General features: G+C 31.9%; 4 protein-coding genes across 4 annotated transcripts; 1 reads left to right on the plus strand and 3 right to left on the minus strand.

Moving 5' to 3' along the window:
• Nucleotides 1–316: 316 nt before the first annotated feature.
• Nucleotides 317–3,661, minus strand: LOC125051431 (probable RNA-binding protein 46). Its single transcript, XM_047651729.1, has 6 exons — nucleotides 3,146–3,661; nucleotides 2,414–2,532; nucleotides 2,133–2,224; nucleotides 1,549–1,844; nucleotides 1,025–1,290; nucleotides 317–768 (listed from the first exon to the last, which is right to left on the minus strand). The coding sequence occupies exons 1-6, from the start codon at nucleotides 3,299–3,301 to the stop codon at nucleotides 597–599; spliced, it is 1,101 nt and encodes a 366-aa protein (XP_047507685.1). The 5' UTR covers nucleotides 3,302–3,661; the 3' UTR covers nucleotides 317–596.
• A 1,364-nt stretch (nucleotides 3,662–5,025) lies between these two features.
• On the minus strand, nucleotides 5,026–6,444 carry LOC125051277. The gene is made up of 4 exons (XM_047651488.1): nucleotides 6,304–6,444; nucleotides 5,926–6,123; nucleotides 5,553–5,710; nucleotides 5,026–5,265 (listed from the first exon to the last, which is right to left on the minus strand). Exons 1-4 carry the CDS (start codon nucleotides 6,323–6,325, stop codon nucleotides 5,026–5,028), a joined length of 618 nt encoding a protein of 205 aa, XP_047507444.1. The 5' UTR covers nucleotides 6,326–6,444.
• A 366-nt stretch (nucleotides 6,445–6,810) lies between these two features.
• On the plus strand, nucleotides 6,811–12,018 carry LOC125051151 (developmentally-regulated GTP-binding protein 2). Its single transcript, XM_047651325.1, has 8 exons — nucleotides 6,811–7,119; nucleotides 7,443–7,603; nucleotides 8,032–8,202; nucleotides 8,368–8,511; nucleotides 8,671–8,778; nucleotides 9,095–9,252; nucleotides 9,984–10,110; nucleotides 11,418–12,018. Exons 1-8 carry the CDS (start codon nucleotides 7,056–7,058, stop codon nucleotides 11,577–11,579), a joined length of 1,095 nt encoding a protein of 364 aa, XP_047507281.1. The 5' UTR covers nucleotides 6,811–7,055; the 3' UTR covers nucleotides 11,580–12,018.
• Nucleotides 12,019–13,933: 1,915 nt separating this feature from the next.
• On the minus strand, nucleotides 13,934–15,723 carry LOC125051176 (ER membrane protein complex subunit 3). The gene is made up of 6 exons (XM_047651355.1): nucleotides 15,635–15,723; nucleotides 15,013–15,238; nucleotides 14,800–14,938; nucleotides 14,598–14,715; nucleotides 14,268–14,429; nucleotides 13,934–14,153 (listed from the first exon to the last, which is right to left on the minus strand). The coding sequence occupies exons 2-6, from the start codon at nucleotides 15,159–15,161 to the stop codon at nucleotides 13,981–13,983; spliced, it is 741 nt and encodes a 246-aa protein (XP_047507311.1). The 5' UTR covers nucleotides 15,162–15,238; nucleotides 15,635–15,723; the 3' UTR covers nucleotides 13,934–13,980.
• Nucleotides 15,724–16,029: the final 306 nt, after the last annotated feature.

The following is a 16,029-nucleotide window of genomic DNA, read 5'->3' on the forward strand; positions in this document are numbered from 1 at the left end:
TTATCCCGTATAAAAATACAAATTTGTTACTTTTGTCTTTTGTAATATAAAGAAAAGAGTTATGTAAGCTATTTTATACTATATTAAAAAGGCACTATGCAAAAAGTTAAGAATCTGTTTAGAAGTTACGAACTCTTATCTTAGATTTTTATTATAGTTTTATCTTATCAAATATTCAAAATAAAAAGTGTATGGATTGGCCTTAAAACTAATAAAATTGATAATTCATGCACAAAAAAAGAAAAATTAGCCAAATGGGTAACTGTCTAATACAAATTAAACAATTTCATTTCGTATCAATGCAATATTTAGACAATGATTGTTAAAAAATAGATTTTTTAGAAAAAAATGTTAATAAAAACCTGTCTGGTGTTATAAGCTGTATCAACAAATTTTCTGATCAGATTATTAAGTTTAGCTCCTAGTTCAGGATCCATTCAATAAGCATTGTTTCCCATGCAATAAATAAGGTTATAAATAATATTTATCCCCAAAAAGGCAATCTGAATGCAAAAAAAAGTTGCATAACATTAAATTTTGGCCATGCTTATATCCACATGACAGACGTATTACACAGTTACCCGTGGCAAAGTGATTCACTCCTGTGGCTTCTTGTCGCGTGGGTCTCGCAGCGGATGCTGAGTAGTCCAAGGATTGTAGTCCAGGGTTTTGTTCTCTGTGGCCCCCCCATCCTTCCAAGAGTTATATGTTCCATTAATATTCAAGGACCCCATATTGGATGTTACGTTGCCCAAAGAATGAGACCAGCTGCGAATGTATTAACAATTAATTTAAAAGTGTTTATCACATCTTAATGGTCCTACTGAACTATTTGTGTATCATCAAATAGAAAATAAAAACGATTCAGTCAAGTTTATGGAAGAACAGAGCTTCTAATATACTAGATGTTCGTGTATCTCCCTGTATTTGTAACATGCTTAGTGCTTGGAAAAGAGCCAACGATACCCAACACATGATGAACTGAGCCACTGATAATAAGCGCAGTTTATATTATTCCACTTACTTATTAATAAGCCCATAGTTTTGACTAATGTCTGGGCCACAAGCTTCATCCTGGAGTGGTATTTGTATGCTTTTTTCGGGGGCGGGAATCGGGTCTGCGACCGGAGCGAGGTTTGGGGCGCTCCTGGCACGCTGAGCTTCGTATATCATGAGGAGACGCCTAGTTTGAGACCAGCGCTCGAGCGTGTACGACGCGGTCGCAGCAGGAACCAACTCATCGCGCAGTTGGTAAATCTCCACGCCGCGCTCTGGCGTCCAGCGACCAACCTGATATATGGATGCAATCAGAAGGGTATAAATCTCACATCTAAAAATATAACATCACATGAAATCTAATATTTAACAAGAATCTTATTAAAAGGTATCGTACTTCAAGATTTTAAGCATATGGGGTCCTACACCATGAAACATTATGATTTTAATCTCTGCTAAATACGTCTCATCTGTAACAATAGCATCTACGAAATATATTTTTGACCAAGTTATAAAAATACCGAGTTCTTCATACAAAAAGTTTTAAATTACCTCACGGTACTGTCGCAGCAGATGCGGCGACTGAGGCAGCGACCAGTCAACGGCGGGACGAGCACCGGAGCCCCAAGCTGCAGATGCTGCCGCTACTAAAGCCTTCCGCGCCATGGCAGCGCCGCGGTGAGACTTATACTCCACTATGGCAGCACAACCGCCCCCAGAGCGACGGATGCGCACCTCGTGGACCTCTTCAGTGAGAGCATAGAGCAGACGAACTATCTCTATGGAGGAAGTGGTTGACGGTATGCGAGATATGAAGATGCGACAGTTATTCACTGACGGACACACACCTGTTAACATATAAGCAACACATTTTCACTGAATCATTATTAGTTAGAAAAACTTTAAAACTATTAAATCGCAAGGATATTTTTAAACACTAATTAACTCATTGACTAATATGTATTATGTTAAATAAAAAATTGCAATCTCTCAAAATTGCAAAATTGTAGTTGCTATATGAGATCGACGTTTACATGGGTAAGTTGAAGCAAAAAAAAGTATCAGTTATTTTCATATATTTAGTTACAGCCTTAATATAATATTATAGATGAAATTAGGATGATAGGAATGCGTACCAAGTTGCCAAGATGGACGAATCAAATAGTTGTTAAACATGCAAATAGCATTGCTAGCGGCAGCTGGAGTCGTGTACATAGCAAAAGCATACCTGCAACATAGGAATAAGTTAATGTTTAATAAAACAGTTATGCAACGCATACTGCTATTTCATTAGACAAAATATTATTTGGCAGCTATTTCACATAGTAAAAACAATGAGGAATTATCTTATCCTGCATAAAACACTAAGTTATATTATTTAATTGTATTTTATATTATGAATATAAGTGAAAATTACCCCCTATTCCAACCAGAAAAGTTAATCATGAGGCGGAACTCGAATAGCTCACCGGCCTGCTGGAACAGTGGTACTAAAGTGTCTTCAAAGCAGTCATGTGGAATGCGACCAATGAAAACCTGAGAAGTTTAAGTAACATTAAATGCCATAATAATATCTATCAGCTGGTGCCAGCGACTTCTTTCGCGTAGAGTTAGCACGCTTATTTAGAGACCTAATTCATGACACTCATTACGACATTTTTTATAAAATATCTTTATGCATTAGATTCATCGTAAATACTGCTTCGGGTAATACCATGCTGTTTGGTGGTTGACTGCAACGCACAGATAGCCTTGAAAATAAAAAGATCTTAGCATGAATCACATATATAATTACTGCCGCAATATTCTCTGGAGATAAAATAAATATGACTTGACGAATTAACAGAAGATTGCAAGTTGAAAATGTCTTTGCCGCCAGGCGCCATTTTCTCGCTTAGGATAGGTAAGCGTCGGTTTCTCCCGCCTTTTTTTTCAACCTTAGGAATTTCCAAGGATTCGTCGTCACGTTTATCATAGGTTAATCGCACATCAGCTATAAAGATAACGAATCAATTCTTAAAACCTATCATTTTCTTATGTATTCCAAGAAATCGGCGTCTGGAGACATAACTTAAAGGCGCCATCATGGCGCCACCAGGCAAGTGCCTTACAAAGAGAGATGACCAAGGATTATACTATAACTTCTTACCTCACACTTCCTAATAGGTTCCGGACCAACCCATGCATGGGGTGCTTTTCTGTAAATCCTTTGCCCATTGATTTGAGTTAATGTGTAGGATGTATTTTCAGTTAGAGACAATAATCTAGACGCTAATTCATACTGATTTACTTCACTAGACGGCATTACGATAAATATAGATTTTAATCAATTTATTCTTAAAATAAAATTAAATATTTCCCGTCAGGTTTTCACTCTTTGATGTATAAAGAAAAAATGAGATCGTGTCAATCAACAACTAAAACAAAAAATGGCGCTAGAGCAGCTAATGTAAACAAAATGGTGGTCAAAATTAGGAATGACCTTGACACAATTAAATCAAAACAGAGCTTTTTAATTTACAACATAGTCGGAATATGAGCATAATCAGTTTATCTCACTAAGTTAAATAATATAAAAGTCATAAAATATTAATCAAAATGTTGTAAATAGTAGCAAACTTAACGAAAACTTAATTTACACGATTTTGTAATAATAGGTAATGATAAAGGCCATCGCCGGATATTCCCCATTATTCGATTTGAATTAAAATATAGAATTTTCATATTAAAAAATAAAAAGCAAGAAGTTTCTCATATATTTGCACAAATGTAAATAAATAGATATATATAATTCCACCTTCTAACTAACCTAACACCTGTGTTATTATGTTGCAAAAATTTATAATTTAACGTATAATCCATTATTGTATTTCGTTTTACTTCCGTTAGGATAACAATTGGAAAATAACATAAGTTTAAAATTCCAAATTCATCAAATTATACAAATAAAATGTATTCTTTTTTCAATTAGAATTATTTGAAAAATTATAATTCAATATACTTTTTCAAAGTGAATGATATATTACAACAGTTTTTATCCGCGTAAATGAACGAACAACGTATTTTAAAACTGAAATTCAACTGTAAAGTAGGAATGAAACTATGAAACTCCAACTTAAAAGCGCAATGGAAAAATTTAGAACACCGCAACTCTTCTTTGTTATTTTACTTGTATCAAGACTATTTTTAAGTTGCATACGTAAAATCAAAATGCGTCGAGTTTTAGGTGTCATTCTCAATATTTGTTGTTTAGTGAAATATTCTAGCTTCTTTTGATTCATTAACTTTATAACTGAAGGTGTAATAGCAGTCATTGCTTCCAATTGGATAGCACTTATTTCTTGTCTTGGTATACCTAGAAATAAACCTCAATAGAATTATATTCTTCATGACTGTATAAGAAAATTACTCTTGCAAAAATTAACCGTACATATGAAAAGTGCGTTGAGTCTACCAAGTTCATGGGAAGACCACTTATATGGTTCGCCGTATGCATCTGGGTGAGTCGCTATTCTGTATAGAGTCTGAAATATAAATACCGTTTTTAAGCCATGGCGCAGTAACTTTGTTAACCTTCTAACTTACTGATATACAACATTTTATAAATAAAAGGAAACATTTCTTTTGTTTACGCATGAATGTCCCGTGGTCAAAGGTGAACCACGCTTGTTGTAAAGCATGCGACGCTCCAAATTAAACACGTTTCAAACATGTAAGGTGTAGTTTCTTTTAAACATGTTGCCATATTGTCATCGTTGATCGTGTATTTCGTTCACAAGGGGTACAATGCGTTGTTAATTTTTTTATACAAATATTTGTTGTACGTTTACGTTCCATTCTTTGTGAAGGTAGAGCTACAGAGCCCCAGCATTTTGTGATAGAATAGATAATTTAGATAATATTATATTGAAATGTACTTTTATAGTCCGATTGTCTGACTTAAGAGCAAATAATTTTGAAAAACTTTAATTGCTGTTTTTGGAAATTAACTGGGTTCTTCGACACGGGAGATTTCCTTGTCTCGCTCTTTTAATATAACTTTACAATTAATAATACTGTGTATAAACAAGCCTTAGTTTGTTTGACACTGCATCTATGCAGCTTTCCAAGTACGTCGACCGTTAATTCTTTGAATGTTATTGGTGATATTTTAGCTAAGTCGAAATCCGGGAACCCACATAACATATATCCTAGTTCATTTATGTGAGACCCATTCCTATACCACATATTTCCATAGTACCTTCTATATGCCGCGACAAGCACGCCTATCTGAAATGTTTTTCTGTTTAACCCAGAGTCTGTCAGAGATCCAATAGTGGATCTTACAAAAATAAATATAGATTTAGCTGTAATTGAAGGGTGTGATGTATACATTAGTTTTTATAATACTGTGTTGCAGAATAAACAATATAAAAAGTGATAACACATAAGACAAGGCGGTATAGGCATAAGCCTGGCCGGAATATTTGAAGAAAGAAGTTTAAGTTTAAATATTTTCCCGCCATAATATCATATGTTTCTAGTTTTTTCTAGTCAATAATATAATAACTATGTACCTTACGGCTGCTAATCTTCAAGTCATTTTTCGAAAAATATTTAAAAACTGAAGGATCGCCGAAATTAACATAATACAGATCTTCTTCAGGAACGACGTTTAATAGACTACCGAATGCTAAATATTCTCGTCCTTGTAAAAAAGCCGCAGTTTTTCCATCTATGAGTAAATTGTTTCACAAATATTGAATTTCACTTTCTTATAATGTCTTATCCCTAGACCCTAATTAGGTCTGGGCAAAGCGGACACTACTTTAACATTAATTAATTACTTTACTATTTCGCCTTAATTTAATTAATATATTTTGTAATTAACTATGTTTATGTTCCATAAGAACTGTAAGGACATAAATGTATTAAGATATCTTATTTTACCAGTAATAATATCCCAAGCTAGCAATGCTCTAGAAATTGGTATCAACTGCTTTTTTGTGTGAGCAAAAATGTGTAATATGGTTTCAGAGTCCAATCTTAAAAATGCGTTTGGAGGTCCAAAGAATATCATATCCATAGAGTTTTCTACTCTGAGTCGATTATCTAATTCATCGTAAAAATCTTCGCTAATATATTCATCTAAAATAAATTAATAATATAGAGAGATGTTGAACAATCGTCGTTTTTAAAAATTGACGGTGAAGGGTGGGACCGGTCTAACTGACTTCGATGAATGTTCTATAGTAGATAAGAATTAGCACCGTGACACTTTGTTTTTTGTTGAATAGAAATTTTAGGTACGTGTGAATTATAATAAACCTGATTCTGTAATAGCTATCATCGAATTTTTTTCGTCTTCATAATCAACCTCCAACTCTTCTATAGACTTGGTATGCAGTTCGATACCTTTGACATGAAAAGTAAAATATGTATTTATTATCAATATGGGCTTAAAAAATTTCATCGTTTTGATATTATTGATATTTTGATGTAGGTACCATGAAAATATCTAGTTGGTTCTCTTATTCTTACAGATATAGATATAGTAAAATATATAAGGTATGCTAAAAAAGGTAATTGTTAGCATAACTTAAGATTCTCTTTTTGCCTCATAAATGTTATAATAGTGCCATTTATATGACGGTTTATATATGTTATTCATAATTCACAAAACGGTCTGCTTTTTATTATTGAAAATATATACCCTGATAATTAGGATTAAAAAGGATTAAGGATGTAGCTTTGCAACACGATGAGTATTTTTTTATGTCACAATGAGTTAAACCGTCATCAAGAAATCAATTGTCAACATTCAGCACAATAGTTGAGTGTTGGCTGTCAACATAAAGATAACCTAACTCGCCGTGTACAGTGTATTCGTAAAATATCCTAGAAATACAAAGTAATTATCAAATTTGATAGATACATTATGAAAAATAGCGTATGCCTTTAAAACAACTTTATGCCTTAATTAGCAATGTTCTATGCGCTATATACCAATAACTAAGATATTTAAATAGTGCTTAAAGTTATTCACGATTTTTTAAGTTTGTTGCTAAGTTTGTAAGAAAATGGGTATCTTGGAAAAGATATCTGAAATTGAGAAAGAAATAGCAAGAACTCAAAAGAATAAAGGTAATATTGTATTGATATATGCTTTTAATAACAAAATATTACTTATAAACTGTCTTAGGTTATATCATACTGATTCATGTTGTTTTCTAAGAAAATAGTTTTAGAAAATGTAGACTATTTTGTAGAGTTAACTAACTAAATGATTGGTTAATGCTCGGTTTCTATGGATCACAAAAATGCTAAACATTTCTATATTGTTAGTATGTTACATTTCGTCTAGACACATTAATTTATTTTGTTAAAGTTACTTATTTTATAATATTATTCTTTCCTACACTATCCTAAATGTGATAAAATTCCTAAAAATATTTAACAATTTGTAGCTACTGAATACCACTTGGGTTTATTGAAAGCGAAACTAGCAAAGTATAGATCTCAGTTGCTTGAGCCTTCAAAAAAAGGTGGTGACAAGGGAGAAGGGTTTGATGTATTAAAGTCAGGGGATGCTAGAGTAGCCCTGATTGGCTTCCCATCTGTTGGTAAGGTAAGATAATAAAAATTATAAAACTAGAAGTTAAGTGATAGTGAAGCTAAAGCAATATAATAAGTCTAGCTTAAGATGAAACCTTACAGTGTGTGAATAATAAAAGTTGTTGTTGAATAATAGTTGTTTTAAATAATAATTTAAAGCTTAAGTAGACTCAGGATTACATACATGAAGATTTAGTACTAATACTTAATACTCTGTTGATTGAATGTTGTGGTTTTTAAACATTCCTAAAAAATTAAAGAGAAAATGTTATGTATGTAAATATCAAATATTGCAGGTCAATAAAAAAGTATTTTACTAGTAAGGTTTTGTAATGTTCTTAAAATAAATGTATTTTTATATATTTATTACATATATTCATGCTCATCAAACATATATAAATATGTAATATTAAAATATATGATTGTTATTCTTGGTTTTAGTCAACTCTGCTGTCAACATTAACTCATACACACTCAGAAGCAGCAAGCTATGAATTTACAACCCTTACATGTATTCCTGGGGTCATTGAGTACAGGGGAGCTAACATACAGTTGTTGGATTTGCCTGGTATCATTGAAGGTGCTGCCCAAGGCAAGGGTAGAGGTAGACAGGTATTAAATTTATTGTATTTAAAATATATTATACAAAGCACCATAGTCTTTTAAATATATAGCAATGTTCTCCTGTTAATAAATGATTTTATCATACACAAACATTTTACCCTATGTTTGATATCCTAACCTTTGAGAAAATTCTGAGACATTTAATTAATTCAGGTGATAGCAGTGGCCCGTACTGCCGATTTGGTGCTTATGATGTTAGACGCCACAAAGCCTTATGTGCATAGACAACTTCTCGAGAGAGAGTTGGAGAGTGTTGGAATTCGGCTGAACAAGAACAAACCAAATATTTATTTCAAGGTAATTTTAATTAATTTAAAACATGATAAGAACAGAACCGATAAATTTAGTCATATTTACTCTAATAAATCGGTTATAAGTCATGCTTAATTACTTCACACCTTGTACATTCTACTGTTGAAAAATATATAAACTAATTTTGTTATTATAATGTTACAGGTAAAGAAAGGTGGGGGTTTATCGTTTAACTCCACCTGCCAATTGACCAAGGTGGATGAAAAGATGGTGCAAATGATTTTACATGAATATAAAATATTTAATGCAGAGGTAATTATTTAATTATAAATTATAATGTTACTTTAAAAAAAATCTTTATGTTAGATAGCTTTATAACAAAGACAAATTCATCAGCATTGTGGTAATTTTACTTATATTTTTAACATTGTATTTCTATATGTTTGTCACAAGTAAAGTCAAAACTATTGGACTAATTTAAACATTCTTTGACTATTAGAATGTTACATTACCCTTGAGTATTATTAGCTAAGTGAAGTTGTCCAAAGCCAGGACAGATGTTAGTAATAATAAAAATTCTATCTAAATATCAATGAAATATAAAAAAAAGATGGGTTATAACTTCCAGGTGCTATTCCGAGAAGACTGTACAGCTGATGAACTGATAGATGTTATCCTCGCTAATCGAGTGTATCTGCCCTGCATTTATGTCTACAACAAGATTGATCAGATATCCATACAAGAGGTTGACAGGATAGCGAGGCAGCCTAACTCCATAGTTGTCAGGTAAAACTGCAATATACTCATAAATGACTCAGTAGTAAATATGAAAAAGAGTTATTGAATATTCTTATCTTATATATAAAGTTCTCATGTCACAATGTTAGTTACCATACTCCTCCGAAACGGCTTGACCAATTTTCATCAAATTTTATATGCATATTCTGTAGGTCTGAGAATCGGCTACTATCTATCTTTTAACCTCTAAGTGACAAGGGGTGTCCACCCCAAAAAAAAATTTAAAATTTTTAAACAATTTTTTTTGTTTTTATTTTTTATGATACGACAGACAGAAATACATACAACCCTAAATTTTCACCCCTCTACGATCAACCCCTATTTTTTATTATAGTAGATAGTTATTTTTATTGAACTAAAAAAATGTTTCCTACAAATAATATTGGCGAAACGACGTTTGCCGGGTCAGCTAGTGTTTTTATAAAATTATCGCAATTACATCGGTCACGTTTTTGCTATCCCTGCACACATCATATTGTCTTCTTCATCCTCCTTGCCACCTTCCAATCCTAATCACGAAGATTAACATAATCTTTTGTATCTGAGCTTGAATATATTATATATAGCTATATTGTTTTGCCTTATCGATTACAATGAGAGCACATAAATAGTTTTAATTAGGAGAGCAACGGGAGGCCTCACTCTTTCAAGCAATCTCTTCCAGGGAAGGAAATAATAAGCAATAAATCCATAATAAAATTAATTTTTTTGTGTTCCAGTTGTAACATGAAGCTGAATTTGGACTTTCTATTGGAGACACTGTGGGAATATCTCGCCCTCATCCGAGTGTACACCAAGAAGCCAGGACAGCCACCAGACTTTGATGATGGGCTTATCTTGAGAAAGGTATCATTGTCAAATCTAATATATAAAATTCTCGTGTCACAGTTTTCGTTGCCATACTCCTCCGAAACGGCTTGACCGATTTTGATGAAATTTTCATCCCCCTAAATGTTAGGGGTAGTCCACCCCTAAATTTTTTTATTTATTTTTTAGACAAAATTTTTAATTTCTGTTTTTTTATGATACAACATACAAAAATTCATACAACCCCTAACTTTCACCCCTCTACGATCAACCCCTATTTTTTTAGTATAAATGATATGGCAAAACGACGTTTGCCCGGTCAGCTAGTGAGATATAAGATGGAACCAATTATCGTGTAAAACCAAAAATATGTTTATTATATACATTTTTATTTGGCAGATAGAGTAAATCTCTAGTATAAAAGCAGTCTTAAAGCTGTGTACGACTTAGAATCGTCATAAGTTATTTAAATATTGCAGTGAAATTTAGAAAACGTATATTACGGGCCTCAGGTCCCTATTTTTTTATTAAAATATTGACATACTTGACTAACCTGAAATACGTATTGTAATTTGGGCCTTATATCCGTATAATCGATTTCTCTTTTGTTATGAATAAGATTGGGATTTTAAGCTACAGAGTAAACATTTATATGAAAGCTAAAGTTCACTTGTATATAACATAGTATTTGCTCCTAAGTTAATTAGGCATCTTGATAAATCAATCAATCAAAATTAGTTTATTCAATTTAGATGCGTCTTAGGGCATGCTTATGAATGTCAAAAACGTTTACAAAATTCGCGAAAGAGCAAGACTACGCCATCCGATCGCAAAACTACCAGGAGGCCTTGTTCTGAGAAGAACGGGCAAGAAACTCAGCAAGTTTTACCCTCCCTCTACATTACAATTATTCAAAGGAAAATGTCATAAACCACAACGTCATTAAAGTTAGATAAGTAAAAAAAAAATCTGTTCTATGATTTACCACATTCACCATTACACACATATTCACAACACCTCAAAGATAACAAATCAAATTATAAGAATATAATTAGAACTATTGCCAAGCGTTTTTATCTTCTAGGTAGTCATTGACTGTGTTGTAACTTGTAACCTTTAAGATTTTTTTGATATGTTTTTTTCAATCTGTTTAAAGGCAGTTCCAATATTTCACTAGGAATCATGTTATAGCAGCGTATACTTAGGCCCATAAATGAAGTATTTAATTTCTGCAACCTGTAAAAAAACTAATTCGATTGTTCAGCACTTATTTTCACAGTATAGAGGTAGTAAAACAAATGGTGTTATGTTCAAAATTAAGCAAATTAAGGAAAAGTGTTTTACAGGGTGTTACAATAGAACACGTGTGCCATTCTATTCATCGGACTCTGGCTGCTCAGCTCAAATACGCGCTAGTTTGGGGCACTAGCACCAAATACTCTCCCCAACGCGTCGGAATCCACCACACCGTTCAAGATGAGGATGTTGTGCAGCTCATCAAAAAGTAACACCATGTATACTGCCCCTGTAAGTTTGGGCTCTTGGGGGTCGCCTTTAAATATTATTTTATGCTAACTATTGCGGAATTTAAATATATTCAGACCGAAAATTCAACACCTTTTTTGTTCTTTAGTTACATAAAAATCCTATGACAACACCTTAACAATTAGTATAGTAGTAAATAAGTAAAGTTTGATTTTGACAGTTTACATTATATTTAAGTGTTTTATAAATTACAAAACAATCACGTAACTTAAATAAATAGAAGATTATGGCCTTATAACCAACCAAACAATCTCTTGTAGATTGTGATTACAAATAGGAAGTAAGCGCTTGAATCTAAATATTACCCTAAAACTATATATGAAAATGTGTGTAATATTTTGAACCTATCATTAAATGCCTGTTTTCTAGGTTTTTTTCTATAAATGCGTGACTCAAAATCTAGCCAATCTACATGTAAGTATTTAATTCATACATACATACTTTTTAGTATCAAAAATAACTTATAAATCCATTCAGGTATGGCAAGCCTGTATGGATTTATAAGTTATTTTTGTGTGTCATTCAGAAATTATCTACAGATAAAGAAAAAGAAAACTTGGGACATTGGGTTTTTACATTTTTATAGTGTTGGTTTTTTATTGAAAAAGAAGTTGTTGAAAAATAATATATATTATACTATCTATGCTGTATAGAATTATCAAGGTAACCATTAAACTTTACTTTTATTGGCTTATTAATATTTGCAACTATTAAGTACATTTTTAAATATATTTTGTTTTTACACATTCATATAAGTAACTCTTTTTCTATGTAACCTTTAAATTTCCTATTTATCTAAAATTTTTGTTGCCAGTTCTCTTAAGTAAGCTAGCAATACATGCTGTAGATATCCACTATTTTAAATTGCAAGTATGATAAATTAATGTCAAATGAAAAAGTCCCAAATAGGATACGGGCAATTAAGGGCATTACTAAGATTCAATAAAAATTATGATACAACCCTGACTTGTTTAGTCATCATTTCCAAATACAATTATTTAGTTATCTTTTTATATGAAGTATATATAATTAGAAATATGGCATACATTCAGTTTAACATTGAGTGTGGAGTTAAATTCACTATTTTCCTAAAATAGGAATAATTAGTGACTCTTAAAGATTATTAACATTGTGTTTGATATCAAAATTCATATAGTTTTCTGTTTAAATATAGTGTTTTTTTTTTATTTTATTGAAGTTATACTTCTTTTGGCGCGTTAGAGAAAAATGATAAAAGTAAATTTTTACGATGCCCCTCTCCCCCCGCACACCGTCGCAAAAACTGACACCCAAAAGTTAGCAAGTCAACATTTTAGTTTTTTTGAAGTTATACTTAGGGTGATGAGAGTAAATTTTTTCTATTGTTACTGTCGTCTTGTCTACAAACGTAGAAGGCAAAAGATAAAATTTTTGAAAAGATTTTTATTTTGTTACGCCAAAGAAGTATAACTTCTAACGCGTGTACACACACGTTTTTTTTATTAACATTTCAACTATTAAAATGGTCTTTACTTAAATAATTTAAAGGCCAGCAAATTTCTCTAAATAATTGCTTAAGAAACTGCGATTTTATTGTTATTAACATGTATGCTTATTTCAGTTTTTCAATTCAAATGGCTGGTTAGTTTACATACATTCAATAAAACAATATCTATTTTTGACATACCTACCAGTGCATTACAAAGTGTGATAAAAAGCAATAAAATTAATATAATATATAACAGCTGCACTGCTGATGTTAGCCATAATTAAGAGTTATGGGCGCTAGTGTAGTGTTTATTAAAGGAAAATTTATCTTAATTGGATAATTTTTTCTTTGATTTGCTTTAATAGCATAAATGGACTAATTAACTGAACATCTTTCAAGAGACTGCCTTTTAATGTCAGATTGAGCTTTACCAATTGAACAAGTAAACTAATGTTAAGCAGTCAATGTAAAATGAATAAGGTACTGCTACATTTAGGGGTAAAAATCAGTGGGGCATAGCCATATGCATAGAATTTGTGATTTTTTATTCATAGAAAATATCACTTGTATATATTTGCATTATATAATGTTCTACAACAAATGTTTTATTTTCTTTACCTTACTATTTTATATAATGTAAAACTTTGTTCAATAAACCCATTAGGGACCATCAGGGACCCATGTTATATCTCACTTGAACCTCCAATTCTCCATATTATAATACCTTAAATAAGACTTTGTTACTATGTATTATACATGTTTATTTATCCATAAATTAATATTAACAAATAAAAACAATCACCTGCTTATGTTGACTATAATAAATACATAATCAAATAAAGACACATCTTAAAAATTAATTAATCTAGTAAAAATAATATTTTCTTAGTTATAAATTATGATATATTATTCTGCGATAACAAATCAGCTTCAGCTGTCGCAAGAGCCCAACGGTGGTCAGTAATTTCCAAAGCTTCCCATTCTGCCTTAAATGCTGCTTTTGGGTCTGGAGGCATAGCCATTGCTGCACCTGACATTTGTTCTTGCATAACCTTAGACTGATCTGCAGCTAAAATAGTCAAATTATGTAACAAGAATTAAAAAAATCAAATGAATTAATATACATTAGTTTCAAACCAAATATAGCAGGCCAAGGCAGGTTATTTCTACTTTAAGTACTTACCATTATTTTCCCCAAGAACCAAAGCGTAGATAGTTCTAAGTCCGAATACATTGAGGAAATACCATGACGCGGAGGATACCCAAGATGCATCTAAGTATGCTAACTCCACACCACGCTGCAACATTGGCTTAAATCTCAGGGTCAAGGGAAATGGAACCTTTGCTGAAACATACAAAAAGGTTGCTACTGTTTTCTTCTACAATTTTAAAGCATTTAATTTCTAGGGTTATCAGAAAGATACACCAATTATAATTTTTTTTATTTAAATTCCTTTGCATAACACCCTACCAGACTACTTGCAAAGTAAATTAAATCTAAAATAAGACTTACTTGTAAGGAAACCACTGAACATCCAATTAATCCAACCACCAATAACAATCATAGGCAAAACATTAGTGACATTGCCCTTTAACATATCTGTCATCATACCAGGGTCAGTCATAGGATTCTGAAATAAAGTAAAGCCAGTTTTAAAACCTCACAATGTTATTGAATAAATTTAGAACTAATTACTGGTTCAGCCTGTTTATACCTGAGCATTTGATGGTCGTTTCTGTACTTTAAAATAACCAGTCTCTTCATTATTAAACCAATGACGCCTCATAGCAAACGACTGACGAGGTAAATACTTCCCATTTTCGCGTAGAAGCCGAGCACGTATCATAACTTGGCTAAAAATAATGAATAAGGTTAGGCTTTTATTTATACTATTTTGCAGCAAAACTTCAATGTAATTTATATTTACCTATCCTGCACCTGAATCAATTCAATTTTCTTCTGCGAAGATAGTATTATCGAAACATAATGCCTTACGATACCAACCAAAAAGGTAATAACTACGATGGGCAGGAACACCCATAATCTTATTTTAGGATCTAATAGAAGTTCCACCATTCTGAGTCAAATATATCTCAGAAATTAATGTTCAGTTGCAGTTAAATTTAAAGCTAAACTAATTTCAATTATAACATATAGTCGAATTTTTAATTAGACGATATCAACTGACGTTTACGGTGTTGTCAGTTTTTAATGAAATAAAAATAGTGTTGTGACAAACTAAAAACCCCTGAATTAATGATCGGTGATGGCACTAGTCGCCGCGCCGCGCTTTGTAATAAGACGTCAAAAAACTGATTGTAGTTACATAGTACTAGTACCTAACTTATATCAGAGCACTTTTATACAATTTTAAAATAGAAATAATATTCTTTTATTGTTTGAAATGATTGACTATTCACACTCATTGTTCATTCATCTGATTGAACAAGAACTGAACGCATCACTATTACTTTAAATATGGCAACATTATTTTACAAAGTGACATTAGCTACTGTCAGTTGGCTTCGTCTAATTAAAAATACGACTATAGAAATTAGAATATTGAAATGAAATAGTCTGCTAAGTGCTAATCATTAATCAGTACCGCGATGGTTCCCAAAGTCAAAAGTCAAAACAATGGTTCTCAAATCTGTCGACTGTCACCCGTAGATAATGTATTCTATTCTCTATTATACTCTGTGACCGTAGACAAAATGATTTGTCAAATTTAATTTTATATTACACGTGAGCTAAAAAATAGGGAAAGGCATAATTTCTTTTTCTAAGACTCTGCTATAACTCCCGTAAGACAAAACTTTTTTGACATACGAGTACGAGTTACATAGTTCGCGCTAAAGTTAAGATTCAGAAACGGGACTTCAGAAAGTCAAAAATGTATTAGAGTTTTAACAAACTTCCAATTATGATTAATAATTGTGACTGC

Source organism: Pieris napi, chromosome 7, assembly GCF_905475465.1.
Source record: "Pieris napi chromosome 7, ilPieNapi1.2, whole genome shotgun sequence".
Taxonomy (NCBI): Eukaryota; Metazoa; Arthropoda; class Insecta; order Lepidoptera; family Pieridae; genus Pieris; species Pieris napi.

Coding starts and splice junctions, on each gene's coding strand:
- LOC125051431 (XM_047651729.1), bottom strand. CDS start 3,301: ATGCCGTCTAGTGAAGTAAATCAGTATGAATTAGCGTCTAGATTATTG. Junction 1,845..2,132: donor TCGTCCATCTTGGCAACTTG/GTACGCATTCCT, acceptor ATATGTTAACAG/GTGTGTGTCCGTCAGTGAAT. Junction 1,291..1,548: donor TGCTGCGACAGTACCGTGAG/GTAATTTAAAAC, acceptor TCCATATATCAG/GTTGGTCGCTGGACGCCAGA.
- LOC125051277 (XM_047651488.1), bottom strand. CDS start 6,325: ATGATAGCTATTACAGAATCAG. Junction 6,124..6,303: donor GATAGCTATTACAGAATCAG/GTTTATTATAAT, acceptor AATTTATTTTAG/ATGAATATATTAGCGAAGAT. Junction 5,266..5,552: donor TGAAGATTAGCAGCCGTAAG/GTACATAGTTAT, acceptor AAAACATTTCAG/ATAGGCGTGCTTGTCGCGGC.
- LOC125051151 (XM_047651325.1), top strand. CDS start 7,056: ATGGGTATCTTGGAAAAGATATCTGAAATTGAGAAAGAAATAGCAAGA. Junction 8,779..9,094: donor ATAAAATATTTAATGCAGAG/GTAATTATTTAA, acceptor TATAACTTCCAG/GTGCTATTCCGAGAAGACTG. Junction 9,253..9,983: donor CCTAACTCCATAGTTGTCAG/GTAAAACTGCAA, acceptor TTTGTGTTCCAG/TTGTAACATGAAGCTGAATT.
- LOC125051176 (XM_047651355.1), bottom strand. CDS start 15,161: ATGGTGGAACTTCTATTAGATCCTAAAATAAGATTATGGGTGTTCCTG. Junction 14,716..14,799: donor AACGACCATCAAATGCTCAG/GTATAAACAGGC, acceptor ACTTTATTTCAG/AATCCTATGACTGACCCTGG. Junction 14,154..14,267: donor GGTTCTTGGGGAAAATAATG/GTAAGTACTTAA, acceptor TGACTATTTTAG/CTGCAGATCAGTCTAAGGTT.